This window comes from Falco cherrug, chromosome 4 (assembly GCF_023634085.1).
Source record: "Falco cherrug isolate bFalChe1 chromosome 4, bFalChe1.pri, whole genome shotgun sequence".
Lineage (NCBI taxonomy): Eukaryota > Metazoa > Chordata > Aves > Falconiformes > Falconidae > Falco > Falco cherrug.
In genome coordinates, this window is record NC_073700.1 from 50,517,626 (window position 1) to 50,545,479 (window position 27,854).

General features: G+C 43.4%; 1 protein-coding gene across 8 annotated transcripts in view; it reads right to left on the bottom strand.

The window, feature by feature from the left end:
- SMARCD3 (SWI/SNF related, matrix associated, actin dependent regulator of chromatin, subfamily d, member 3) overlaps window positions 1–27,854 on the bottom strand; it is a 111,256-nt gene that overhangs the window by 43,824 nt on the left and 39,578 nt on the right. For all 8 annotated transcript variants that reach the window (XM_055708332.1, XM_055708330.1, XM_055708329.1 and 5 more), the window contains 2 exons: window positions 18,063–18,277; window positions 14,887–14,929 (listed from right to left, as the gene is read on the bottom strand). In XM_055708332.1, the coding sequence (XP_055564307.1) occupies window positions 14,887–14,929; window positions 18,063–18,268 (249 nt within the window). In that variant the 5' untranslated portion in view covers window positions 18,269–18,277. The remainder of the gene's footprint in view (window positions 1–14,886; window positions 14,930–18,062; window positions 18,278–27,854) is intronic.

Sequence of the window (27,854 nt, forward strand, 5' to 3'; positions counted from 1 at the left end):
TCTACCAAGTCATTGTTTTGCCAGATATTCAGTGAATCCTTTGTGTGCTTAAGGACTAAGAGATCACTTTCAGCCTAGACATTACAGAGACTAAATTACAGTTAATCGTTATTTTATTCTATGCAACTGTGAATACATGTTATATGTACTACACATGTTGCAAGTAAAATGTACAAGAATATATTGAAATTATGAGTACATATGTAAACAAGGCTTACAATTCTTCAGGAGGAACCAATAGAAGGGGCAGTCTGTCTAATATCCTCTAATCATATTTAAGGATATCTCCAAATCAAATATTGTGGAGGACACTGACCAAAAGTAAATTAGAACAGAGTAGCCATACATCAATAGGGACTCTCCATAAAGCTGAGCTACTCAAGCAAACTTCCTTTATACAACCAGATGTAACCTAGTAATGACACTCACCCTTCGAGAACACCAGCTAACTAACCTTGACACCTCTGAAAACAAGACATTACGGTCTATAGTTCATCCTTGTCCTTTTCCTTACTTCAGACTTGGCCCTAGCCAACAGGAATGGCTAATATGTTTGTCTGTTTGGTAATGACAAACAAGTCGGGGATAATCCGCCTCTTGAAATCCTTGATTCAAAATAGATTAACAGTAGTATTGTGACAGATTAAGTATCTAAGGTTATGGGAGAGGAAAGGCTGCGAGACAGAAATCTTTTGCTTGGTCAACAGCATGGCTGGAGAAGAACAGTTCTGGAAGAAGTGGCCTTCCTTCATGTTTGAGGCTACTATTTCACACCTGAGAGTAGCAGATTCTGCTCAAAACACTGATAATGATCAGCTGCAGGTTTCTGTAAAAATGGCTAGAGTACCTGGTGTAGAAGGCATGCTAACTTTAAGCCACTTGTAAGGTCCGGTGGTATAAAGTCAAACTAGTAAAACTTGAAAAGTTATTTGCATTGTCACAGGGAGTTAATGCTAGGTTTGATATGTGCCCATTACATTTCTGCTTCTGTATTTACAGTTGAAAGCAACATTTATCTTATCATTAAACAATGCTGCGAAATAGCAGCATCAATCTTCAGAACAAGTAGATACAGGAAACAAATGCTCCGAGTGTACAGTAATTCAGTTATCTACTAGATGATTTGAGAAGGACAGTCACTATCTATGAAGCAGAAGTAATATTACACTAAGTAAAGAGGTGACTGGTGGTTGTTCCGGTGAAACAGAAGCCTTGAGGTACACTGCTAGTAGGAGATGGAAACAGGAGTACCATAATCCCTATGCCTGTGCTGAATTCAACACAAAAGTAATAGGTTGAAGTTGTCTGGCCTACACTATACAGGACATGTACCAGCTCCTCCTGGTCTTAACAAATATTATGTAAGAAAGTATGAGACAGACAGAACTAAGAATGAACTGTTGCTTGTGCTCTGCCAACTTCATCTGCTTCAAGCATGTCTGTATCACTGCTGTCCAAGACAGACTCTGGTACCACCAGATTCCTGAGTTAGAGATGTATTGCACTTACTTGCAGAAAAACTAATTTTGCTGTGTTATGACCACTTTATTGGGTGATTCAGATAACACTTTGTAGTGATAACTGTCCTCCCTGCATTTATTTACTGTTCCATAAATTTTACCATTAATTTTCACATATTATGCAGGAAATTGAAAAAAGAAAAGCTACACTGCGCTGGGCCAAGAACTGATCTTTCTGGTCCCACTAGAAATGACCCAGTCACCGATACGTCTCCAGACGGACAGTGAGGGACTTTTTAATTTAAGGTAATCAATATGCTTACTTATACTATAAAAGTTTTAATTGAGATGTCATTGATAACAGATAAAATGGTTTTGAAGAAATCCAACAGTACCAACACGATTTACATTATCAAAGAATCCCATGATCTCTTCAGAAAAAGGCAAGCTTGTTGAACAAGATTTAATTTTTACAAAGCTGCCCATGGCTGTAGGAAGCATCAAAGTGCTCAGATGTCTTCACTCAGGTAGAGGCACAAGGATCTCCTCAAATAATGTAAAAGTTAACAGAATGCTCAAGAGAAGCCCAAACAGGGAACAAAAAGGTCCTTCCTCATCTAGAGAGCAGGAAAACCTTCCAGGGAAGAAAGATTCCCCAACTCTGAATTTATATTTTGCTGTCTGCCTGTCACCAAGAAAAGGGCAGGCTCTGAGTGAACCCTAACGGGACTTGGCAGCTGTCAGGCAGAGAGAAGACCCAAGAAAAATAGTGTTTAAACAACAGAAGTGCATTCTCCCCTCCCTCCCTGCACCTGCAGCAGACAGCAATCTAGTTCAGCAATCCTTAGCACAGGAGGCAGAAACTTCAGTCTTCACTTCCTCACCCTCAAAAAAATCTAATTGTTCTAATCAAAAAACTTTCCCCCTCTCTTCTTACTTTGACATCCCATTAACTCCTAGTCCTATTCCTCACTTAGCCCCAACTCCATCATAACCATCATCATCCTAATAATGCAACTGTATTGGGGAATGGTGCCTTTGTAAATTTATTTAGATTGTTATCTTTATTTTGGCTTTCTCATCAGCAAATAAATATTAGCAAAGAAAACAAGAGTTTCATGTGAGAAAATAGTTACCTGTTTATAGTCATAGAGTTATGGGAAGAAAACCAAAGAGTTAAGTCATATTTTGACTTAAAGCAGAGAAGAAACACGGAACCAGGACAGATGAGCCTGCTATGTACAACTACAAAACACAAGCAAGGTTTAGAATCATAGAATCGTTTAGGTTGGAAAATACCAGTAAGATCATGAAGATTTGGAGAGATGGACTCTGATTTCCCAACAACGTTTTAAGCAGAACGTCATGAAACACAGAGTCATGGACATTTAAATCTAGACTAAACTCTCTCAGGTATGCCAAAGAAACAACTCTGCTTTGGTCTCTGGGGCTGTAGAGAAAGATACACATTATGTCAAAACTGATCTAATGTGTCCATTCCAAGCTAATTACTGCTGTGGCTGGAATAGCACTTAAAAGTATCATGTGAATTCCAAATGTATTCTAAATATCAAAAGACTTCTGCAAGAAAATTATGTCACATCCACTCCTTAAAGACATCATAAATAATGGAAAAAATAAAGGAGAACAGGTATTTTAGACTTTCAAGTGGTCCTTAGGGATACAGTCCTTCACAAGAACATCGAGGAATTCACTGGGACACACAAATAAAAAGCAAATACTGGCCATGTGTTGTCCAAGAAAACTGAAAAAAAGCAACAGGACAAAGATCCAGTTTTCGTCTTGGCCAAGTGATACATGAAACCTTACATCTTTCAACAACTTTGACTTGGCATTTTTATTTAAATGATCAAGAAGAGGACAAAAGAAACATAAATGCACTAAAAGCTGTAAAATTTTTAGTTAATCACAACCTGAAAAGTCTGCAAGACACTTCAGAAAAGGCTTTTTCTGAGTTTGCTGACTGAGCTGCATGGTGGCAGATGAGTTGCAATATACCAAACACACACAATGGGATGCACATAAAGCAAGCAATGTATCTGTACTGGTGGGTACTAATGAGGCTAAGGCTACTGACAGAAGTGACCAAAACTCACTGTGGGTAAGTTAATGAAGTCATCTGCATGAACAGTAACAGACAAAGACGCAAGGTATAAAGAAGAGGAATGGTTCTGGGGCTTTTATGATTTAACCTGAACATAAGGAACTGAATCTACAAGTGACACAGGATGGGGAAATCAGAAAAAAGGAGAGGACAGGGATATGGGTCCACACCATGGTGAACTGTGAGAAAGAAAACAGTACAAATTATTAAAGGTATTTGTACAATTAAAAAGCTAGAGCCAAAGAACATAAGACATACTTACAGCACAGCAACTCTCTGTTTCCCAGAGAAATTTTAAAAGGATTTAGGAAATTGTATGGGAGGAAGCAATAGCACACAACACTACTGTAGCCTAGGAGTCCTGTGCATTTCTTAGATACATCAGCAGGAAGACATGGAGCAAGACTAGGGATTTTACAATTAATGCCATGCTTGGCAATCTCCTAATCACTAAAAGAACACCAGGGTCACAAATTAAGAACTCTATTGACAAACTCAAGAAAATTCTCAGAAAAGCTATTGAGATGATTAGCAGACAAGAAAACATCCTCTACAATACAAGGTTCCATGGAGCCAATTAATTTAGCTTCACTTATGGGTTTGTATTTACCTACACAAAAAGAAAAAAAAGTTTCTCTGCCTGTCAATGTGACAACACAACAAACTTGAAATTGGTTTAAGTTCAGATTAGAAACAGGTCAAAATAAGGAGTGAGTGTAGCCAAACATTGAAAAAAATTAACAATGACTGCAGGGACTATTTCATCACTAGTGATTTTATATACATAAGCTCCTACTTACAAGTAAATCCTTAGGCCTGTCTGGTAGAAATAAAAAAAATAAATAAAAAAAACAAACAACAAAACCAAAACAAAGTAGCAGTAAGTTCTCATGATAATGTCGGACTTCAGATTGTCTAGTTGTATAACACTAAAAATAAATTAGTATTTTTTTTTTCTCCCAGAAGAAGATCAACTGAGTGCTCTTTCTTTTCAAGGTCTTCCATGAGAAGTCTTGCCACTCTAGTAAAATCAAATAGAACTCTCAATACAACTGTTAGGAGGTGATATACAAGTGCGTAGACCATAAAGAACAGACAAAATACAGGAAATGATGGGGTGGGGGGGTCGGGGGGAGGGAGGGAATCAGGTCAGTGATGGAAAACCTGAGCTTAAACTGGACATAGAGGCTTTCTTGAGTTGCACTCACTGCCACATCAGAGATCAGACACATAAGGAGAAAGAGATGTGAGATTTCCCACTTCTGCAAGGAACAAAGCAATTTCCCATGCTCTTAACACAACATAGGCCTCCAATATCCTCCTATTACAAACAGGCTAGCGCTTGATTCCTCTCCCTCAAAAAAAAAGTTAGAATAATAATTTCTGTGACTTCTGCCATCAGAAAACATAGGATTTGGGAAGTGCATTTTCGGCATAGACAGTTTTCTATAGGGTTTCTTCAGGTTTTCATTAGCATCCCTAGGTGAAGTGTGGACACCAGGAAAAGTAAAAAATATATCTCTGCCAGCCACATACAGATAGCATGACTGTGTGTATAAAGTCTTCCCCGCGACAGAGTATAACCCGTTCTACCATAAACTTAATATCATAAGATACTAAATTATGAAAGAATTTGAGGCTCTTCAAGTGGAGCCCTGATAGGAGTACTACTTGTCACAGCACTATCAAAACTAACTGGCTGCAACAAGTCTTCTACCATCACATACCAGGTTAACTTCAATAAGTAGTTCCCACACCTTGCCCTGGCACAGCCACCAGTACCCCACAAGGTTTCAAAGGTTCATCTACTGTCCATGCTGTTTCTTCATCCTCTTCAGGCCAGTCCCTCTGCTTCTTGCCTCTGCTACATCCTTCTCCTTGACTCTCCTACCTCCAGGACACTCTCTCTCCTCCCTCTGCTTCTTCCAGGTCTCTCTTCATCCAATGCTCCTCTTCCTTCAGTCCTTACAGCTATTTAACTACTCAGCAGGAACCAGCCACAGCTGCACCTTATCCACATCAACCAACCCACCGCCCCTGAAGCCAGCCCACAGCTCTAATTATCAGTTTTAATTAACCTGCCTTCATTCCTCTATAATTCCTCTACACTACTGGCTACAAAAAAATCTATACACAGCTCAGCCTTCCTTGATCTCCACAAGCCTTCAGCATTCAGGCAATCAGTAATCCTTTGCTAGTCAGGGCATATCAGAAGCACCTACCACATTTGCTTCTGACACAAGACAAACACCAAAGCTGATGACATTCTGGGAACAGTCCATTTGAACTTCTGGGGTTATGTTGATGAATAGTTGTCAGACACACAAAGGATTCACTGAGTATCAGGCAAAACCACGACTTGGGTAGACAATTGTTTAAGCCCCGGTAACCAGAAAGTAATGTAGATCAGAAGAACCCTTGGAAGTCGTGCAGACCAGCTGTGGCACCAGACAGGTTCAGATTACATAAGGTTGCTCAGGACCTTGTCCAGTTTGGGTTCTGAATACCTCCAACCAGGGGTGTATGTTGCACAGCACTTTCTGGCAGCCTGTTCCAATGTTTTGGTACCATCATGGTTTTAAAGCCAACCAACCAAACAAGCAAAATGGCTCCTTATACCAAGTTGGTTGCCCACATCGCAGCGAGCTCGTGTTGCCCTCCCACGCTGCTGCTGTGCACCTCCAAGGGGAGGCCGGCTCCGTCCTTCCCTCGCTGCCCCACGGGGCGGTTGCACTCCCCAGAAAGACCTCCCTTTCCTCTTCTCAAGGCTGAACAAACCCAGCTCCTGCAGCTTCTCCAAGCAGGCGTGTGCTCCAGCCCTGCCATGTCCTGGCTGTCCTCTCCGGCCCTTCTGCTGAGCGTCACCTCTGGGTGGCCGGTGCCCACAAGTCCAGGTGCACGTTCACCAGTGCAGCGTGGCCAGGAACAGCCTCCTTCGTGGACTCGACAGCAGTGCTTGTGCTAGCAGCCCCTTCTGCAGCTGGCTCACCTTGCAGCCCGCCCTCCCTTTGCTGTCCATGAGGGCCCCCGGGTCCTCTCCTGCCAAACTGCCTCCGCCACCTGACACCCGCTGGTCCTGCCACACAGCGCCGCTCTGCCCAGCAGCAGCGCTTGGTATTTGCCTTTGCTGAGCTTCATAGGGCTGAGCTGCCGCAGCCTGGCAGGCCCCTGCACAGCCATGCTCCCCTGCCTCGGGCACTGGCAGAGGCGCCCAGGTGGCCCGCAGACGGGCTTGCTGGCAGAAACGGGGTGAGGACAGCGCCCAGTACCTCAGCCTCCTCCCTGGCTTTTGACACGAGCGGCAGAACCAGACCCTGGCCTGGCTTTTCCTCTGCGTGCCTTCTGCTGCTGGGCTGCTTGCAGGCAGCTTTCCCATTGCCCGGCACATGCATCCCTAGGTTCAATCCCAGCTGAGCTCAGACCTCCCTAATTTCTCACCTGTGTGCTCGGGCACCGCTACGCTGCTCCCGCTAGCTGACCACTCTGCTCACGCCTCCCTGTGCTCCCTCCTTGCCTTGAGGCCAGTCAGGAATTCACTGCTTGACCCTGCCGGCCTCCTGCCAGGCCCACCCAGCTTTCCGTGCATTGATCCGGTCATTCCCCTTTGCTTTGGAGAGGTTGTCCTTGGAGTTCAGCCAACCTCCCTGAGCCCCTTTGTCCCCCGGGGATCCCCGCTGTCCTGTAGGATCCTTCCAGGCAGATCCCTGAACAAGCCCAAACCTCCCCTCTGGAAGCCCAGGCCTTGCTTGCTTCTCTCGGGACTGCAAACTCTGCCTCCTCATGGGTGCTGCAGCCAGGGCTGCCCTGAACCTTCACATCCCCAACCAGTTCTTCCTTCTTTGTGAGTAACAGGACAGCAGAGCACCTCCCCTTGCTGGCTTGTCCATCACCCATGTCAAGAACCTGTCATCAGTCCAATCCAGGAATCTCCTGCAGTGGCTGTGGCCAGTGCTCCTGCCCCCACAGCGGATGTCAGGGTAGTTGAAGCCTCCCCCATGAGCACCAGGGCCTGCAGCCACGAGGCTTCCTCTAGATGCCTGGAAAGGCTTTGTCTCCTTCTGGATTAGGCAGGTTGTCTGTAGCAGACAGCCACCATGCCATTACCTGCATAACTTAATTTTAGTTTAAACTAAAGAAAGTAAAAACAAACAAAACAAATCAGATACAAACTAGTGTGCCCTTCACACTGATTTTTTTTTTCCAGGTGAAAGGTGGCTATCATTAAAGGCCTCAGACAAAAAATAATAAATAGAGTTTGATCCATTTCAGGTAGGAAATAACAATTGGAGCTGCATTCTTCACTACCTGAGCAGGACAAAAAAACCCCAGTCTCAATAATTTGCTTTAAAAAAAAAATAAATCATCAGATCCTTAAAAAACAGAGGTTGGGCAACTTCCTTTGAATTAGGCTGGCCTGTAATTTCCATTTTTGAGAGAGGCAACAAAAGCCAAGACCTCCTGCTCCCCCACATCTGACAAGCTCAATTAGATACTGAGCCAATTTTTTTACTACCCACAGCAGTTGCATACAACCTAGATATTTCGCAAATAGTGTTGAGAAGCCAGCATTTTTACATTACAAGTGAGAATGACTGAAGTCTGACTTAGCAGCTACTGGACAGTTCCCCTGCTAAGAAACTTTAGCCTATAGCTTATTGGCCACAGTGTCTCTACCACTGAGGCTTCTGTGGTGGTCAAAGCAGGATAGCTAAGGGCTGACACTCCTTAGAAATTCTAACCCTGTGCCATCTTGCAAGTTTTGATCCCGAAGAGATAGTGTTTCAGGAATGATTTCTGACTGGCTACCACAGAGCCAGTAACACAGTCTAGCAACATAGCAAAAGCAATTAAAGCCTGCACCATTCTGAGTTTCATACATACAGACACCATTCAAAAATGCAAAGATCCTGCAACACTACAAGTAACAGCTAAGCAAGTCTTTCACCACTCACTCATGGTAATCAGTTCTGAGCATAGACTAATGTGGGCAGATAGAAGCAATACATATAAGCGCCTAAGCTATACACTATTAATATTTGATTGTTTAATTACTTGGAAGAAGGGTATAGGTCACATTTATGAATTAGGATTGGGAGGAGCCCTTATGAGTTATTCTCAAAGTTCTAGTAAAAGCAAATCAGTAGCTCCTTTATGTTCAGTGGCCGGGCAGCATCTATGACCCAACCAAACCTTCAAGGCATACTGTCCAAAACTGGAGAGGTGACCACGAAGTCAATCAGAATGGAAAAGCATTGACTCCAGAGCAGGGAGTCAGATGGTATATGAAAGTAATAATTCTGCAGACTTCTGGTAGAGATGCTCTATGGAGCGGAAGCTGGATCACAGGTACCAGCTTGAAGGGATGCTGGGAGGTCTCTAGTCCAGCTTCCTGCTCAAAGTAGAGTCAACGATGAGGTTATGTTGCGGTTTGAAAACTTCCAAGGGTGGAGAACCTGCAGCCTCTCAGGGTTCCAATGCTTGACTGTCCTCTTGTGAAAAAGTTTCTTCTTACATATAGCCAGCTCCTCTATGTTTCACTTTATGCTCACTGGCTCTCATTCTCCTGCCATGCTCCACAGGAAAGCCTGGCTCCATCTTCTTGACCATCCTCTCTCAGTAGCTGGCTAGCTGCTGTTAGGTCCCCTCAGAGTCATCCTTCCTCCAGGATGAACAAGGACAGCTCACACAGTCTCTCCCTCTGACCAACCTGACAACTCCCTGCTGAACGCAGTCCAGTTTACTCATGTTTTCTCTTGAATTGGAGGTCCCAAAACTGGACACAGTGCTCTAGCTGTGAGCTAATGAGTATGAGCAAAAAGGGGTAATCAAGTCCCTCAGTCTCTTGCATTTGACCTTGTTGAATATCATAAAGTTCCTGTCAGTCCATTCCTCCAGCCTGTCCCACAAGCATATCGACCAGTTCCCCCCACCCCGCTTTGTGATTTGGTGTCATCTGCAAATTTCATAAGCAAGCACTCCACTGCCTCCTCCAGGTCATAGATACAGACGCTAAACTGAATGGCTGCCAGGACAGACCCCTGCAATACTCTGCTTGTTGCTGTCTTCCCAGTAGAGTGCAACCGATTAGCCACTACCTTCTAAGCTCAATCACCCAAACAGATGACTGTCCGTCTATCTAGATCAAAATGTCCCAACTTGAATTGAAAACTATTATGGGAGACAACGTTGAAAACTTTGCTAAAACCAAGGTAAATTATATCCACTGCTATCTCTTGCTCACAGATCCAGTCATTTTATCAGAGGCAATCAGGTTGGTCAAGCATGATTTACCCTTGGTAAATCCATGCTCGCTGTTGCCTATTACCTTCTTGTCCTTCACATGTCCAGAAACGCGTTCCAAAGAGCACATGCTCTGTGACTTTCCCAGGGGCCAAAGCGGAGCTCACTGGCTGCAGTTCCCTGGACTGTTCTTTTGGCCTTTTGTGAAGATGGGTGCAACAATTAACTTTTGCTAGTCACCAGGAACCTACCCCAATTTTTATGGCATTTCAAAGGCAATAGAGAGTGGCCTTGCAAGGATATTGGCCAGTTCCCTCAGCACCCTCAGATGCACTCTGTTGGGTACCATGGAGTTGTATGGGTCCAGTTTTCTCAAGTAATCCCTGGTTCAATCCCTGTCCATTGCTGGCTGTCCCTTTTGAACGTGTTCACTGATCACAGAGGCATGGGAGACATCATTAGTACAGACCAAGACAAAGAAGGCTTTGAGTACTTCAGGCTTATCTGTCTCCATCATCACTGTATCACTCCACCCACTCAGCATCAGGCACACATTTTCCTTGGTCAGCCTTTCATTATTAATGTAACAGCAGAAGCTTTTCTTGTTGCCCTTGATGCCCCTTGGAAATCTCAATTCCAGCTGAGTTTTGACTTTCCTGATAGTATTCCTTATATGCCCAGACATTATTTCTAAATTCCTCCATCGTAGCCTGTCCCTGCTTCCACCTCTTGTACGCTGCCTTCTGATGTTGGGACCTCCAACAAGTGTGAGTTCACTGCTTAGTTATGCTGGGTTCTTCATAAGTCCACTAATTTTCCTGCATATCAAGACAGACTGCTCTTGTTCTTGGAGAGTCCTTAAAGACCTGCCAGCTTCCCTGAGCCACTTTGCCCTTCAGAGCTGCTTCCCATGGGATCACACCTACCACTTCCCTGAATAAGCCAAACTCTGCTTGTCTGAAGTCCAGGGTCTGTGCTTTGCTACTCTCCTTCTTCATTCCTTTCAAGATCTCAAATTCATTATTCCACAGTTGCTACATCCAAGGCTGCCACTGATTATCACATCCCTAACCATTTCTTTCTTATGAGTGAATAGCAGATCCAGGTGTTCCTCACCTCCAGCTGGCTCAGATGGAGAAAGGTGGACAACAGCCATACACTGACCAAACAACAAGAGGACAGCTATTATGGTATGGGATCTGTCCAGAGAATCCCATATGGTAGTCAGTGAACAGCAGCAGGAGCTGGCTGAATACTTGTGTAAAGGAGAATGAAGTAGAGAGGATGAAAAGCAGAGGGCAGCTGTACAAAAACCTATGAGCACAGCTAGACAGAAAGTCGTCGCAGGAATTTGGGACCCAGAGAGTTTGGAACAGCAGTCAGTACCAAGAGACAAGCATGCCATTGAAGGAGAAGCAGCTTGCTGTTTCAGAGTTGCACTCCACTCAGCAAGTTAAATGAGGAAAAGCAGAGACAGACACAGCTATGGAGTCAGAACGATTTTCAGCTGAGGTTCTTGCATCAGAATGGGTAGGCAAGGAAGCTGAAGAAACAGTACAGTGAATCACAGTCACGGTGCCTGGGAAAAAATGTAATGACTCAGAACTAACAGAAAATAAGACATTGTCCCGAAGTAATGAGGAGACAAGGCCTGGAGAAAGAAGAGGTGCAATGTGATGTGCAGTCGTGTTTCTCTACAGACAGTTTGTAGCCTGAGGTCAAAATTGAGGCACAACTGCTAGACTTGGGCCACAAAGGCCACATCAGCTCCAGAGATCTAGGTCCCCGGCTATGAATGAAGATGCCTATGAACTTTTCCGAAACTCAGTGAGGGTTTCAGTGACCTGATAACAAGGGAAGGATCCAGAGGCAAGGAAAATAGGGCGGGATATAGCCTGCTGCACAGAACTAGAGTTAATGGTGAATATGCTACAAAAAATGCTAAGCCTTGTTACGCTACAGTATGTCAGTCTGGGCTTAACCAAGTCTTTCTTTTCATTAAAACTGCATTTCAGACAAAAGATATGCAGTAGATGCAATCAACTTGCATTTAAGTAAAGCATCTGACATACAGTCATAAAGGGAACCACTACTTAAGACTGAAAAATAGGGGTTAGAACAAGAACAATATGTGGTAAAGAATGGGCACAGAAAAAAAAGTATTAAGTGGGAAGTATGTCATGGACCATTTTTGAAGCTGATTTTATTTGGATATTTTCATTAACAGATCCAGTGCAAAAAGGACAAGTATGCTAACAAAACTTAAGAATGACAGATTTGGGCGGCACTGTCAATACAAGGCAGAGGATAGTACAGAGAATGAAAGGAAGCTAAGAACAGTGTAATAGAAACAGGATGAAACAGCATTACACACAGTCTATATCCAGAATTCCTGCTCTAATGTGAGCATTCATCAGTTAAAACAACAGAAATCAGAAATACTTTTATCAGTCAGTCACAGAATGACCATATACTGTATCAATGTGGTAAGGCCATAAAAAATAAAATGTGATCCCAATATGCATCACTAGATATTTCCAGTAGAGATAAAAATGCATTAGTGGCATCCAAGCACTTGTGATACTGGTAATCTGTAATAATATGCATAGTTCTGGTCTCCTGAGAGGTACATGCAAAGAGGTTTGAAATAGGTGAATTTAACCTGGAATAGATGTAATGAAGGACTGTGATGATTGGAATTGTGGGGAGCCCCTCTTACCTGGCAAACTAAAAGCACTTGCCTTGCCAAGCCTAGCAAAAAAGGAAAAAAAAAAACCCAACCACAACCAAAAAAACCCCAAAACCCACTGCCAGATCTAAAAGTAAGGAGCCTAACTAGTCCTGAGACAGCAATTGTGTCATGGCTTCCATGACAGAGGGAACCAGACAGGAGGTCCCATGCAGTTCCATAATTCTATCCTCCTACATGAAGTAGTTTGCTAGGTTGAACCTTCTCATATGATTATATCCATGCAAAATTAAATCCTTTTCAAACAGCTGAAGCATAGCAGCTGAGCAACCCTAACAACCAGCAATACGCTCCAGCACTATAGCACAGCCTTGATCAGAGCCCAGAAGTCCAACAGCAGGTTATCTCTGCCAGCTGCCTATCACAGCAAGTAACACTGAGAACCCACCTCCTCTTCCACTATTACACAAGATGGTTGTCAAGAATAAAAGGTATTAAATATCTTCCCCTCTCCCCTTCACAGTTCCCCGAAAACACAAGCAAGATTCTGTAAAAAAAGTCTGTGGGTAACAGATGTTGATTGGCTGGAAAATACTCCAGAAGTAGCTCCAGAAAGCTGGAATTTTTACCCTATGTTTCACATGCATTCCATTCCACAGCCACCAGTGCAAATCTTTTGCTTGACAGGACACTGATGCACACAGCATCTCCCCATACAACGAATGGCGAGCATAAGGAGGTTCTGATACACTGGCTGCAGCCAGACACAACGTCACACCATCAATACCAGCACTCCACTCCAGCTGCACTGATAAAAACTCTATTGCAGACAGAACTCGAGCAATTTGTGTTGCTTTATCACTCCATCAGTTAAAATTATTGGCTGACAGCAAGAAAGATACTGAAAGGCAAGAAGACTTGGGGACAGCACGGTTCTGAAGGAGTTCACATCTGTATAGGTTTTTGACATACCTAAATAAGGCTACCTATTAAAGAATAATCACAGATTTGATAAACAGAGGCACAAGTCTTCTGTTGCCAAAAACACTTGGTTACCTCTGTTCTGTGACCTTTTTAGCTTATAAAGGCATCAGACACCAAAAAAAAAAAAAAAAGCCCTGAAATAGATATATATTTAAAAGTGACAGCCTCACCATACAGGATGTATAATAATGAAAACAATTTGTGTGGGACAGACAGAACTGACAGCACAAGAAACATAGCTTTCATTCTAGGAAAGCCCAGACTGAGCAGAGCAGGAATGAGGCTTTAACACAACGACTGTGGAGGCCACAAGTAATTCAAAGGGCTGGATGTGATGATAGCTTCGTCCTGTCAAGACAGAAGCATGAGAGAACTAATGGCTGACCTGTGAAAGGTTGTGCTTCCAGAGGGTGGTATGAATTACAAGAAAACAAGTGATAATATGGCATCAGGAGTACCAAAGTGAGCTTGCCTCCTCAGGCAGCTAGCACTAGGTACCTGTGGAATGTTGAAGAAGAGAATCTGGAGGCTGCCGGAAAGTTTGGGCTTACTCTAGCAGCAGAGGGGTAGACTTGAAAAGGACATGGAGATCTACACACCTGCCACAGGGATCCTGAGCCCAGAAAAAGCACCAGAAGCCAAAGAAACCGGGACTAAGACATGCCGAGGATGTGTAAGGAAGCTTGCCTTTCAGGACACAGCAGGTTCTGGGGCACCTGCACTGAAGACGGCACAGGAAGGAAAAAGTCTGGCAATAATGGAAGAGAAGGGGAGCAGAGAGGCATTCGGATGTTCAGGAAGGAAGCAGAAGATTTAAGTATTGAGGATCAAGCACAGGCAGACACTAAAAGCTAGACATATCCCCAAGGATAAGAGAATTAATAACTCTACAGTCAATGCAGGCCCCTTGAACTTTGCTGTTTATGCAGGTTCGCTTCAGCCCTACTGGGACATGACCACAGACAGGAGAACCTGGCAGCTCTGCCAGGCCAGAGAGACCGGGGATCGAGCCCATCTCCCACAGGCACAGCCGCGCTCTGAGCCAGCTTTTGGCCAGCCTCGAAAATTGATCAAAAACATCCTTAAGACCCAGAGGGCCCCAGCGTCAAGTCGCGTACTTTGCAGCCCAGCACCACCGTCCATCCATCCAGCAAGTGGCAGTGCTGGCTCGGCTAACCCAGTGCACGAGGACAGCACAGGCCGGGCTGCACGCCACGCTCCCAGCCCCCAGCCCCAGCCCCAGCCTTGCTCTCTAGACTTTCACCCACTGCCTACTTACTTTTTAATTAGATTTTTAAACAAAAAGTGAAAGTGTTTTCTAAAATCCCTTTAATTACACTAAGATGCTGAACTGATTGTGAAGGGAATAGGAAATGAAAGCGACTCACCCTCTGAGGGAGAATTTTGTCAGCCATCTTCCTCCTCTTGGCACTGTACATTTTTTAAAGAAAAAAACACGTTACCATGGTGACAGATCTAGGAGTAACGAGGCCACCTGCTAAATTATCCTGACATCTCCACATGCTGGTGCACAGCTGTGCATGCATCAGCAAAAGGGTCTAACTCATGCCCAGGACCTAGGACCCCTTCTCTCACCAGCCTGGGGAGGTAGGTAGTTAAGAACAAATCAGTGCTGTCTGTTATGCATCTTGGAAAGAAGTGTGCAAGTTCTTTGATCACAGCATCTTCTGCGGTGCAGGGTAGCAATACGTGCAAGTGCACATGCTCTCTGAAGATACAGAAAAAATGTGTAAGAGCACAGCGTGCACATGTCAAAGTGTGCACGGGTATACCTGTGCATGTGCATGTGTAAGTGGTTGACTGCCTGTAAATAGGACATGAACTTGTTCAAGCAGATGAGGTGCATTCATTCATTCATTTGTGCCCAAAATTGAGTGCTGATGAAACACACATATATAGGTGTAGTTCATTCGATGTATGAAATACATACATATATATGCACCCTTCCCTACATATATACACTTGTTTTACTGTAACATATTTGCATGAGTGATATACAAAGGTAAGCGGGTTTACAGTTCTGTATTTGCTCACCTCTATGAATGCACATGTGGGAAGATACATGTGCGCCTGCAGTGTATATACATAGTGTGTCCATACCCATACATAAGCCCATTGATACATCTACACTTTTAAAAACATACTTGTGTTCATGTACATACACATGAATGTATATGTGCCTAAGAAATGGTATTGTCAGGAAGATTGCCATATACATTGTCTTTTGAATTCTTCAGAGTCTAAGAACCATTCGTGCCCACCACACCTGTCACCTAGCTTTCCCTAGCAGGGCCAGGAGGGAATTCAGGCCTTATTCTTCACCTCTCTAATTTATGAGGCATTTATCTTAAGCAGGAGATGAATCACTCCATCTGTGACAGACAAACGGGAGAAAGCAAACTGCCTGCTGCCACTCTGCCAGGTCACAAGGATGCCACTCCTTACTGTTCTCATAGAGAAGGTCTGTCATCAGCCATGTTCACATAAAAACTGTTTCCACACACATTGATGTGACATATTCCCTTCCCACATTTGCTAATAATAGGCCAGGCCTGAAATACCAGATTCTTAGATTCTTCCTCATCGTCATATAAACCAAGCCTGAGGAACTCTCTGTGCCCAGAGGTGCAAGCTACAGCCTTCCTCAGGGGCAGAAAATTCATCCACACAGTCACACCAAACTTCATAGGTGAACAATGTCCCTTTTTAAAAGCATAGGAATAATGGGACTGGAACGTTACATGGTGTGAACCTCCAACGGCTCACTAAATCAAACCTGCACTGAAACACCTCACAGAATCTGGAAGTAATGCCTGAGCCAGCTCCACCCTCCCAAAGGGAAATGGGATATGCATGCACCTGCAACAGCCCCAAAGGCTTGCAATTAAAGAGCAAGTAACAAAAATCCAAATCCCGCAACAACTTGGGTCTGAACTAGTTCTCCAAGAGTCTATTACAGAAATGAGATTTTTGCCTCCACCAACCCTGCCAAGAAAGGACGACTACGCCTTCTTGGCCCGTTTGTGCCATAAAACATACGATTCAACTACTCCCAGAACTTCACCCAAGGTGCCAGAAAAGTTTGCCTCAAAAACCAGAAAAATTTAAATGGGAAATGACAGGGGGGTGGAAATGAACAACGGGAAAACATTCAACACATCACCTGGAGGGAAGGCATGGCAGAGGAAACAGAGAAACTTTCCTGAGTACCCAGGAAGCACTGGTGTGAGCTGGACTCGCTACAGTCGAGACTACTGCTGGGTTCCAAACTAGAAGCACTGACGTTTTGAACTGGGGAGGGGGAACTGCTTCCTTCTATAAGTTAGACCATCAACTTTTAGAAAACACTCTTCTTTAGTGATCCCTAGAAACTAGGTAGTTAATGACTAAAGTTTACCTTGATTATCCAGCAGTGGCAAATTTTCAGGTAATACCTACCCTGTACATTGGAAGGCTTGGCATTATTTTGTGCAGTTCCCTGGAGTACCTCCTGGGAGGTGCTATGGAACATGTAATTTTGGCTAGTGCTGGACAAGACCTCCAAGATTCTATGCACCTCTTGTACTCACATGCTGCGCTCACACACATTACTTCTGTGTTCTATGTTATTTAGTCATAATGCATTAATACTCTCAGGATTGATGTCCTTTCCAGATGCATTCCAGACACAAGAATTCCCCAGTCTGGCTTGCTGATCCAAGGCATATAACCTGGACAGAGCAGGGTTCCTGAAGCACTGAGCTTAAAGAGTCATGTTTTACCTACAGCTAGATACAACGACACCACCAGAACACTGTCTGAATCTATATAGACACACCTACAGTGATTTTTGCAAAAGGCAGACAACCCAGATGACTGCACCCTACCTATTTATCAGGAACCAGCTCACACTTGGAACTCAAGACTGCTGACATCTAATAAGTTGCAAAAGGAAATTAGCAAACTGTTATTTAAGAGAGAATGCATTCAGCACTGTAAAAAGTGGGCATTTTGAAAAGAAAGTTCCTTTAAAAGAATCCCTCTAACCCTATGAAATTATTTCCTATGCCATTCTTTTTACTTTATACGTAGGAATCCCTGTGACAATTGCAAGTTTTCTGACCACTCCCCTGAGTGACCATAGTACAAGTATTCACATGACCAAAATTTTTTTCCACTTGTCTCATTTACAAACCATTTTGTTAGCCAGTCAGAAATCAGAGAAACCACACAGAACAGATAGCAAACAATACAAAAAATATACTATATTAGAGGAGAACTGCTCATTAACTTTAAAGGCTAAACATAGCAGCCAGATTTATAGCCCAATAAACCTGCATGGTAAAAGCATTATAACTGCAAAACCAGACATTAGTAAAGGTCAGTTTGTTCAAGACCATTCACAAAGTAAAATTTACCAATGTTTTTCCTGCTTTAAGAAACTGACAATACATAAATCTTTCTTTCTGTCTCATTCAATCTTAAAGGTCTTACCTAAGGCTAAAAAGATACTGATTTTTCTTCCTCAGACTGACCTTCCATGCTTTCTTTCTGGAACACTCACCTCCTAGTTCGGTTCTGAGTGGCTTGCTGCTGCTGTTGCACTTGCTGCACCTGCTGTTGCTGGACCTGCTGTGGTGCAGTGCGTTTTCTTGTTGTTTCCATCACAGTCTGGGGCATCCCAGGTCGCACGGAGGGGCTTCCAACATACGGGGGGCCTGGGGGACCCATGGGAGCCCCCTGATGGGGCATTCGAGCTCCTGATGGCATCCCAGGTCGCTAGGGAAGCAAAACAGAAAGAAGAGCCAGTTTGGTCCCTGCTTCTTAAGCTGCAAAGACATTTGTACGTAATCAGGCACTAGCTCCAGCAAGTTCCTCATTTTGACCATCCCACTAAGCACTAAGCAGCAACGCAGAGCATGTGAACTCTGGTATTTTCTGGACATCGTAAAGAGGCATTCAGCGATGTACAGGAAACAGGGATGAAAAATTCTAGGCTTGGGAAAACACTCAGTGGTCAGTAACTTATCCAGGCCAGCTTACAGCAGAAAGCTCTACCTTCAGACTGAAGAAAAAGCTCCATGGCAGCTATATGCAGTCCAAACTGGTGCAGTGCACATGCTAATCAAAGCCACAAGCAGGCTCACATCTACAGCTTTCCACCGACTAGCAGGCTGCTTTGATCGGTAGGGAGACTGTAGCAAGCAAAGGTGAACCATGAGAACACTATGACAAAACATTTTCCATTAAGAGCCCTCTCCTTCACCTACACCGCAGAGCAGTGTAAGTTCATAAAGTGACAAGAATCCTTTAAGAAAAGGTCAAGCCTCTAAAATAAAAATAAAAAATAAAAAAAGGAACATAGCAGTTTGTCAGCAGCCCCTGTAGGCATTCTAAAGTCCTGACATATATGTTGATTCAGCATGCTCTGGAGAGACACTGTGGGTCAAATCACAATGCTGTACAACACACACAGTAAACTCAATTCCAAACCCTAGAATTTTATAGTACTCAAGGAAAAACATCAGTAAAATAATTACCACCTGTAAAATGCAACCAAAAAGAGAGAGAAGAGCTTCATTTCATTCTAAGGTTTATCAAAATGTTTATTACATGTCTACGTATATGTGAAAATACAGACAAGTACATATACATTCTGTAGACATTTGACCCAGGGATATGAGTAAGAGTAATCATACACAAAAGCCTTTTGAAAGTCAAACCCCTCTACTTAAGGAAACCAAGAGGCAATGGCATCTATGACAGTTAAATAATTGGTTAAAGGCTAGAAATGAGGTAAAAGTGATTGGTTCTGAAAATAAAAGTAAGGCACATGCAGAGTTTTGCTGGGACTTATGCTTTTCAGCATATTCATAAGCAACTGGAGGGAGATGGGAAGGGGACAGGGATGACAAAGGAAAAAAAGAAAAGAAAAAAAAAAAAGGGAAAAGAGAGAAAAAGCAAGGAAGTGAGAAAGTTTGGTGGCAATGCTGTTATTCAACCTGGCAAGTATGAAGGCCAGCTTCAAAGAACTGCAGAAGGGCTTTATGAGACAGAATTAACACCTGAAGATGAAAATGGGTTTCAGTACACACGGTAGTGAATTGCATGGGAAAAGACAATCCAACCATCCCATGGAAAACAACGGGCTCTGGGCTGCCTGTTGCCCAACAGAAGCAAGATCTTGGGGTTTAAACAGATACTTCCAGGAAAAAAAAAAAAAAGCAGTTCACTGCTTACTAGAGGTCAAAAAAAGCCACTAAGCAAAAGAGGCAGGGAAGGGAACAGAAAGCATCACTGTGCCACTGTCCCTGGCACGCCCGCAGGCTGAATGCCATGCACAGGTCTGGTTCCTGCAGGTCTGTAACGGCAGAGCAGCTCTGACACCGGCACAAAGTGGCACGGAACAGGTTAAGATATGGACCTGCATCCACCAGAGTAAAAGTAAATATGCCATGGTCTTCCACCTGGAAGGAGGTGGTCCAAGGTAACCTAAGGGGGCATTTGCTAGAGCTTTGCAAAGTCCTGAGCGGCCTGGAGAGGGCGGCTGGGACTGACTGCTCACTGCCCCTGCCAGAGCAACAAACCAGGGCAATGACAGCAAGGATCGGGCCACCAAGGGCAGCCCACCTGCCACGCATGGGCAGCCAGCCCACAGAACCCCGCAAAGGATGTTTGGCTCAGAAACTGAGTTATCAACAGCTGAAGACTGAGAAAGTACTTGGGAGAAGTACACTAGTGGTCTCCAAAGCCAGGTGTGGGCACCCCAGGAGGTATGCAAGGCAGTCCATTGTAGGGTGGGTGGGAAGAAAATGGGTTCTGCACTGTTAATATATAAAATAAAACCACTGAAAATAGTTCATTTCACCTTTATCTCACCCCTTTTTAATTTCTAGATATATAATTATTTATATATAGTAATAACATATAATTCTAAATATAATTTGGACCTGCACCTCCACGTTACCCACCTAAGTCCACCATAGTCCCCAAAGCCCCAGTTCAGTGCCCTCCCCGATCATCACAAGCCTTATGATGTTTCTCACACTTGCACGTGTGAAGGAAACTGGAGAAAGAAAGGAGGGGAATGAACAATCAGCACTGAAACAGGAGCCGTAATTAGTACAGACAGGGAAGGAAGGCTGAGGTAGGAGAGAGGCCAGCACAGGAAGCCAAGCAGGTGAATTCAGCAAGTATATGTGTGGGAAAGTGGCTGTGGGCATGGCCTCCAAGCAGAGCAGCAGCAGGAGGCAGCAAACAGGCAGAACCGAGGCTCTGTGCAGAGCTGGAAACATCTCCTCCCATGAACACAGAGCTATACAAACTGCTGGAACGGAGCAGCGCCCGCTGTTCCCACATACTCGCCCCCACCCTCTGACCCAGGCAAAGTCAGCAGAAACAAATGGCCCAGAAAACGCTTCTCACTTTAGCCTGGTTTAAGATCTCTCTGTTGTCTGCCAATCTACACATTGCGGCCTTCCTCCAGCAAAGAGCAGGCCACTGGGCCTGCTGTTGCCTGTCAGTCAGGTGGGGACATTTGGCAGTCACACAGAAGAGATGAGATCCTACACACAGCCATCTCATGTTCATCCCTCCTGGAGACTGTCTGGCCACACGGACCAGACGGCAGGCCTGCTTTTCTGCTTCCATAAAGGACACCCTAAGGCCTGGACAACAAGGTCAGCAAGCCAAATCTACTCTCGATCCAAGTCCAACATCTCTGAACCCCCTTCAGTTTCCTTTGTTAAGCATCAAAATAGAGAAATGCAGAGAAAGGACAAAACTGAGAGAAACGAGACAGCTCTAGCAAAAGCATATTCAGTCTCACCCCTTGCCCGGCTTCATTCCTTCCCCTCCCTTCTCATGTTCCTATCTCTGATATCACCTGTAGATAAAATATTATTCATTACATGATTACACAACTGCCACCTCCCTGCTGCAAGCCCACCAGACTCTCCAGGCACAGAAATGCTTTCTCTGTCTAAGCTTTATAAAAGGAGAATACACAAGAAGTACCTTGCCTTATCTAAAAGCTTGCTTTGCTCTCACTTATGCAAGACAAGACAGTGACAGACAATACACTGAATTTTTCACAATACTGACATTAAAAAAAAAAAGCTTGATACTAAAGAGTATTGCAATACCATTACATCTTTTCAAAGAGATCTTGGAGGTGTACCTGTCTATGGGATAGGAACTGTCTGCCCCCACTTCCTCAGAGGGATGGAACCTGCCCTGAACCAGTATCGTCTGTAGTGAAGGCTGCAGCACAAAACAGCACTGACACATCATCCTTCCTGGGAAATCATCTACCCTGGAGCCCTTCACCTGACCCAGCTCTGTCCTTACCCACAGACCTGTCCCCTTTTTTCCTCTGTTGACTCCACGTACAGACATTACTCTGTGGTACTGCAAACACATTACTGGACAGAGGACAAAGCCACTGAGGGCCATAGGAAACAAGGAGGACCACAGTATGCCCCCAGCTGAGGGGACCAGTCTCACAGCTCGGAGAAAACGGAAGTGAAGAGCAGAGCAGGGCTGCCCACAGAACAGCTAGGCAAAGCCAAACAGTACAGCACATGGAGAGAGGCACACAACCAGTAGTTCATGTGTGTGTACTGGTCCCTGAGAATTCTGCCAACTGCTGGCACTTCTGCATGCAATCCATCGCTGACCTGGCTGCACCCTTCCAAAGCTGAGCACAGTGTCTGTGCAGCAAGCATGCCACCTCCCTCCAAACTGCTGCCAAGTCCCTGCTGAGACCCTCCACTGTCCAGCTTCCCAAGTCACACATCTGGCTTTTCTACTTTCTTCCCTGCCTGAAGCTCCTGTCGCACCAGAGGGCTGCCTCTTTCCTCCTCTTCTTTGTCATTCTTCAAGACAACTTCTCCTGCCTGATGGTAAAAATGAGACACGCTGGAGTGGTGCTTTTCTCTGCATTTCTGCTGCAGACTCTTCTCAAGGGACACCAACACCATAGCAGCCAAAATGTTGAAGCAGAGCAAAGGAGGGCTCCTGTCTGGACATACCAGATAGAGGAAAATAATAACCTGGAGAACTGACATGTAAAAGAAAGTGTCAAGAAAAGAAAAGAAAAGCAAAACCACCTACAAGAGCCTCAGAAAGGGACTGAACAGAGCACGGGGAGTCACTGCAATGCAATATACCTACAGCAATGTCCTGTTCTGAAGGACACAGACCCGATCCACCTCAGCAGCACCCAGGAGGACGCTGATGGCAGGGCAGTGAACAGTCACAGGCTTCTTGTTAGCAGAGAAACTGACAGATTTTGGGAACAACAACAATCACCAAGTACACAAACACCATGTGTTTTTTTTAACTAAAAATAGAAGCTACCTTGGCTAGACAACATATCCTGTCAAAGCATTACAGTAGCTAGGGATTTCTATAAAGCATAAACGTAAGCAAAAGCAGATGCCAGATGCTGTCTGGAGGTATCTAGAAGTAGTTAAGATAGTTAAGTAGTATCTGGAACAGTTAAGAAATTTGGACTGATACTGTCTGATGGCAAGAGCTCTCTGACTGCACAAATGGTTTCCCAACTGAATGTGCAGTTTCAAAATGGACTCTTAGAAGTACAAGAAAACAAGTTGTAGATGGGTTCTCTCCTCTCCTGTAACTACAGATGTTACCTCATATGAGTTCCTTTTTTAAAATGTCTGTGAATCTTCTAGAGATTTAGTAACCAGAAACACCAGTATTGCAATTCTTCTGGCTTGTCTGCCACATTCACCTTCCTCTGTTTGCCAAAAGCTCTCACATCCTAGAATCAAGGTCCGGGTGTTCCAGGTTCCACTCTTTTTAAAATAATGTTCTTGAAAATCAAAAAAACATCACATTTATGGAACAGTGAATTGTAACCTGAGACAAAGTTCAGTGACCACCTCTCTATTTCATGCATGTCCATTCACAGCTCCCAATAATCACAAGCCAAGCTTCAAACAAAGCACTTGGATGCAACCAAGAATAAATTTTAAAGTCTGTGGAATTGAAAATTACAAACCCTATGTACCAACTTTGAATTCCATCTGCTTGCTCGTTTTAGTAGTTTAGATCACATCCACTACTGTGATAAAATGTATAGAACGGATTTTGTGTGAAGAACTACCATAATGTGCTTCTTGACTCTGTAGAAAGGATGGCTTTGGGAGGGGAGAGGCAACAACAGAGGTCTGCAACATCATGACTAGCATGGACAGAGAGGCAGCTGATCAAGAGCTCACTGTCTCTTCCCTTACAAGAATTAGAGAATTGCTAGCAGCTGACAGGATCAGGTACTTCTTTATGTAAGGCAAGCTGCAAAAATTCCTGACACAAAACACAGTGAATGCTAAAAGTTTACATGGGTTCAGGAAGACATCAGTGGACTAACCTACATAAATAAAATCCATATAGAGGTACTACACATAGAGGGCAGCTTTGGGTCAGAAAGTTCCAGAGCTACAAAGTGCAGAGTAATTGGATGAAGCACCATCAGGTTTTTGCCTTGCTCCTGTACTTCCCTGCAGTCTTCTGCTGCTCCCTGCAACTAGGGACAACGAGCTAAACTATTCAGTATGACTGTTTCCATATTCCTGCAGTACTCCTTTTTAAAAAAAGAGGAGAGCAATTCAAACATCTCACAGATCAATTACATCTGTGCACCTACATGCATCAGCAAATCCAAGTTTTCTCAATGGGCAACACAAATTTGTTTTACAAGCCCATACTGCATAAAATCACATTGATCTGTATTAAAGCCCTACCTAGAATTAATATTATTTTCTTTTCTTAATTATGTGTGAACTTTTCTGTATTTGTTAGCCTGCAATTAGTCCAGGGCTGGGAAAGGACAGACTTTCACTTTCTACAGGCAGCTTACACAGCTGAATGCTGTACAATGTTTTCACTCTACCAGTCTTCTGCAAGTACCTTCCCAATTTTCTTACTGCAGTAAGGTCCCTTGATGTCTCCAGGCTGCCCTATACTCAGCCCACATGTCTCCTTGCTTAGCAAAACAGGGAATACATATGCACAAACCAGTGACCCTACTCCATGACCTGCTCCCTGACAATGTCCTAGCACAGAGAACCATGCAGACAGCCTGGTGGTAGGGAAGCAGAACAAACGGTCCAAAAATGACAGTTCACAAGGCTCTTTTCTAGTCTTTCTAGTGTTAGCTGATTTATGTTCTGGCAAGATATATTTATATCCATGATAATATAAAAATTAGTGAGATATTTTTCATTAGCAAAGTTTTGCTTTTTTCAAACCTAATATATTCTCCTCACCTTGTACAACCCGAAGGCTGGCTAGAAGAAACAGTCACTTTTATCCACTTAAAACAGATCACCATTCAATTTGGAGAGATTATCGTTAGTTTTTCCTCTTTTAATAAACAAATATGATTTTTATAACACACTGAAGTATCATCCTTGGGGTCATCCAGTCCTTTCTCATCTCAAGGACGTATCACCAGTACCTCCATCACCTCTGATATTTACTACTTTAACCAGTGTCTAAGAGCCTCCAGTGACAGAGGTTTTACAACTTGCCTAATGTCTCCACCCTTAAATATTACAAGTAAATACTAATAATACTAATAATACAGCCCATTCTCTTACTGGTTAAGTCTTCACAGGCCTCCCACTACTACTACTGCCCTCTAAGTAGTACCCCTCTTTTTGCTTGTTTGTCACACAGATGACCAAAATCAAAAAAACATTCTTATAAGTACATGCCACAGATTTACAACTCCTTCTGTATTATTCTCTGCCCCGTTTCTTAATCAGGCTAGCAGTTTACTTGCTTTCTTAGTAGCAGTGGCTGCGGCTACACACTAGGCAGCTCACAGGATCAGCCAAGCCTTCCTCCTGCACAGTTACAGTTCACTTAAAACACAGCAATGTATGAGGAGATGCAAAACTTGTTTAAAGAATTCATTGCTCATCCCCTTTTCCAAATCACTGACAAATCTATTAGACACGCCACACACATCCCTGGGGCACCAGACCCAGTTTTTTGTCTGTTTTAACACTGACAATGAGTTACCACTGTATTAAATATTTGGTTATGTGATGACATGCTTTGAGACCTTTCTTTCACTGTACTAAATACCACTGCACATAACGTTTCTGTACTTAACATAAAATTCTATGACCAAGTTTGACAAGCAAATAACCAAGCAAAAAAGAAGACTGAGGATAAGCAAGGGAGTCACATAAGTGATACACCAGTTTGTATAAACTAGCAGTCTTGATGTGTAACCAATATTAAACTGTAGAGATTAGCAGGAACTATGAAACACATATTAGCAGAAAATAAATATGGATAAAGACTTATATTAACAGGAAGAGCTTCCTAAGCACAGCACAGAGGACAAAGGATGAGATCACTACAGGAAAAAGAAGGTGATTTGAACTGACAGCAAGTATACTGTAACTACAGATATTACTCAATAGTTAAAAAAGGGACATGGACCTTTATAGGTGTATCTTCTGTATAAAAGGCAAGAAGATTGGTTTTGGAAGGAAGATAAAGTGAGAATGGAATAAGGACACAGAAGCAGATTAAAAAGGTCAGAACAAGACAAGAAAACGAACCTCTCAGCAGCTTCTCGTGTGAAGATGACACAGGCAAGGTCGACAGCACAAGGCACCAAGGAGAAGACTGCTGCGATTGAGTCACAAGAGGACAGATGTCTGGACAAGACCTTTAACAACATCTGCACCATGGACTTTCTCAAGGCTATATGGGAAGATACCTGCTTGAGTAAAAGAAAAAAAAAAAAAAAAAAAGACTAGGAAAAAAAAAGGAGCGACAGGACACACACGGACACGGACAGCAAGGTAACATCAATTGAAGGGATCCAGCAGGCAGGCCTATAATATAGGGTGCAGAGGAGAGAAGAAACTGAGGAAAGAAATGGCCTGCAGGAAGATTAGGAATTTGTTTTGGGTCAGCAAAATTTAAGGCAACAGCTGGACACCTAGAAGGAGATGTCATAAGGACCGCCCAAAATATACTACTTAACAGTAGAAACTGCATCAATATAGAGACAAATCAACATAAATGTCATGACTAAAGCCACATTTAACCATAGAATTGCTAGAAATAGAGCAGAGAGGAGCAATAGAAAAGGACAAAGCAAAGGATGAAGCCTTTAGGGAAAAAAAGAAAATAATCCTCTCCACAAAAGCAGTGTGCAAGACCCTGATGAAACGGGATTAAAAGAATTGTAAAAGTAAATAACTGAAAGAAATTTAACCTTTTTAAAAGAACTTCCAACCAACCAACCTCTAGAATTCAAGCAGGACAAGAATTAATTATGACACCTGAGATTTTTAACCATTAAGAGATTACACCTTTCAGAGGTATCCTATTTGATTGGGATAAACAAGGAAGACGACATCTTGGAAGCTAGCAATATGGAAAAGATCAAAGGCAGGATCAGGTGGACAAGAGCAAAGGGCAAAGTGACCTTAGCAAAGGAACATATGTTTCCAGAAAGATCAAGCGAATCCATAAGCTAACTGCCCTTAGGAAATACTGCAAAATTATCCTGTTCATTTAAGTGTTCACATAGCAAAAGATTTTCTCCCAATATTCTACCTCTATTTACCTCCCTGCACTTGGGGGGTAAGGGGTGGGGGAAAGAAGCCTGCAATAATCAAATCAAATAATGTTATAATAGATAAAATAATAAGTAATCTGAAGAGGAGCTTTTTCCCTGAAATGAGAGCAGAATCTGACTCCAAGGGACTCCAGTTTTTTGCAAGTGAACTTGGTTTTTCATGGAATTAATTCAAATGCTGACGTACTGTGGATGGTAATAAAACTCAATAGCTAGCAATATGTAAACTCAAGGTAACGGCTGTGATGGCACATTCTCTTATTTGGTAGGATACAGGACCCAAAGAGATAAAGTGAGTTTATAACTTTTTTGATCTTTTTTAAGTAACGGAAGACTGGCTGCCCCAACCTGTGTTGTGATCAAAATGAAGCTGAGGTGAGGAAGAAACTAGAAGAAGCAAGGAAACAGAAGCAGAATTGAAGGAGATCATCATTGAGGAAAGGAGACGGTCATAAACGAGGTCTTTAGGCAACAGAGTAACAGCCAAGAAGCCCCAGTCTCACCAGCAAGTAGCAGGAAGATGACAACCCAGACATTCAAGTAAGATGCCACTAGTGGCAAAACTTCCAGGGCAAAAAAGGCAGACTTTTCTAGTATCCAAATAAGTAATGGAAAAGAGTTCTGCTATATTCATTCCAGTATAAATTAAAAATTCCCATGCTTAAGAGGCTAGCAAGCTACTTTCGCACGAAGCCCATCTAGTTGCAGAAGGAGCAAATT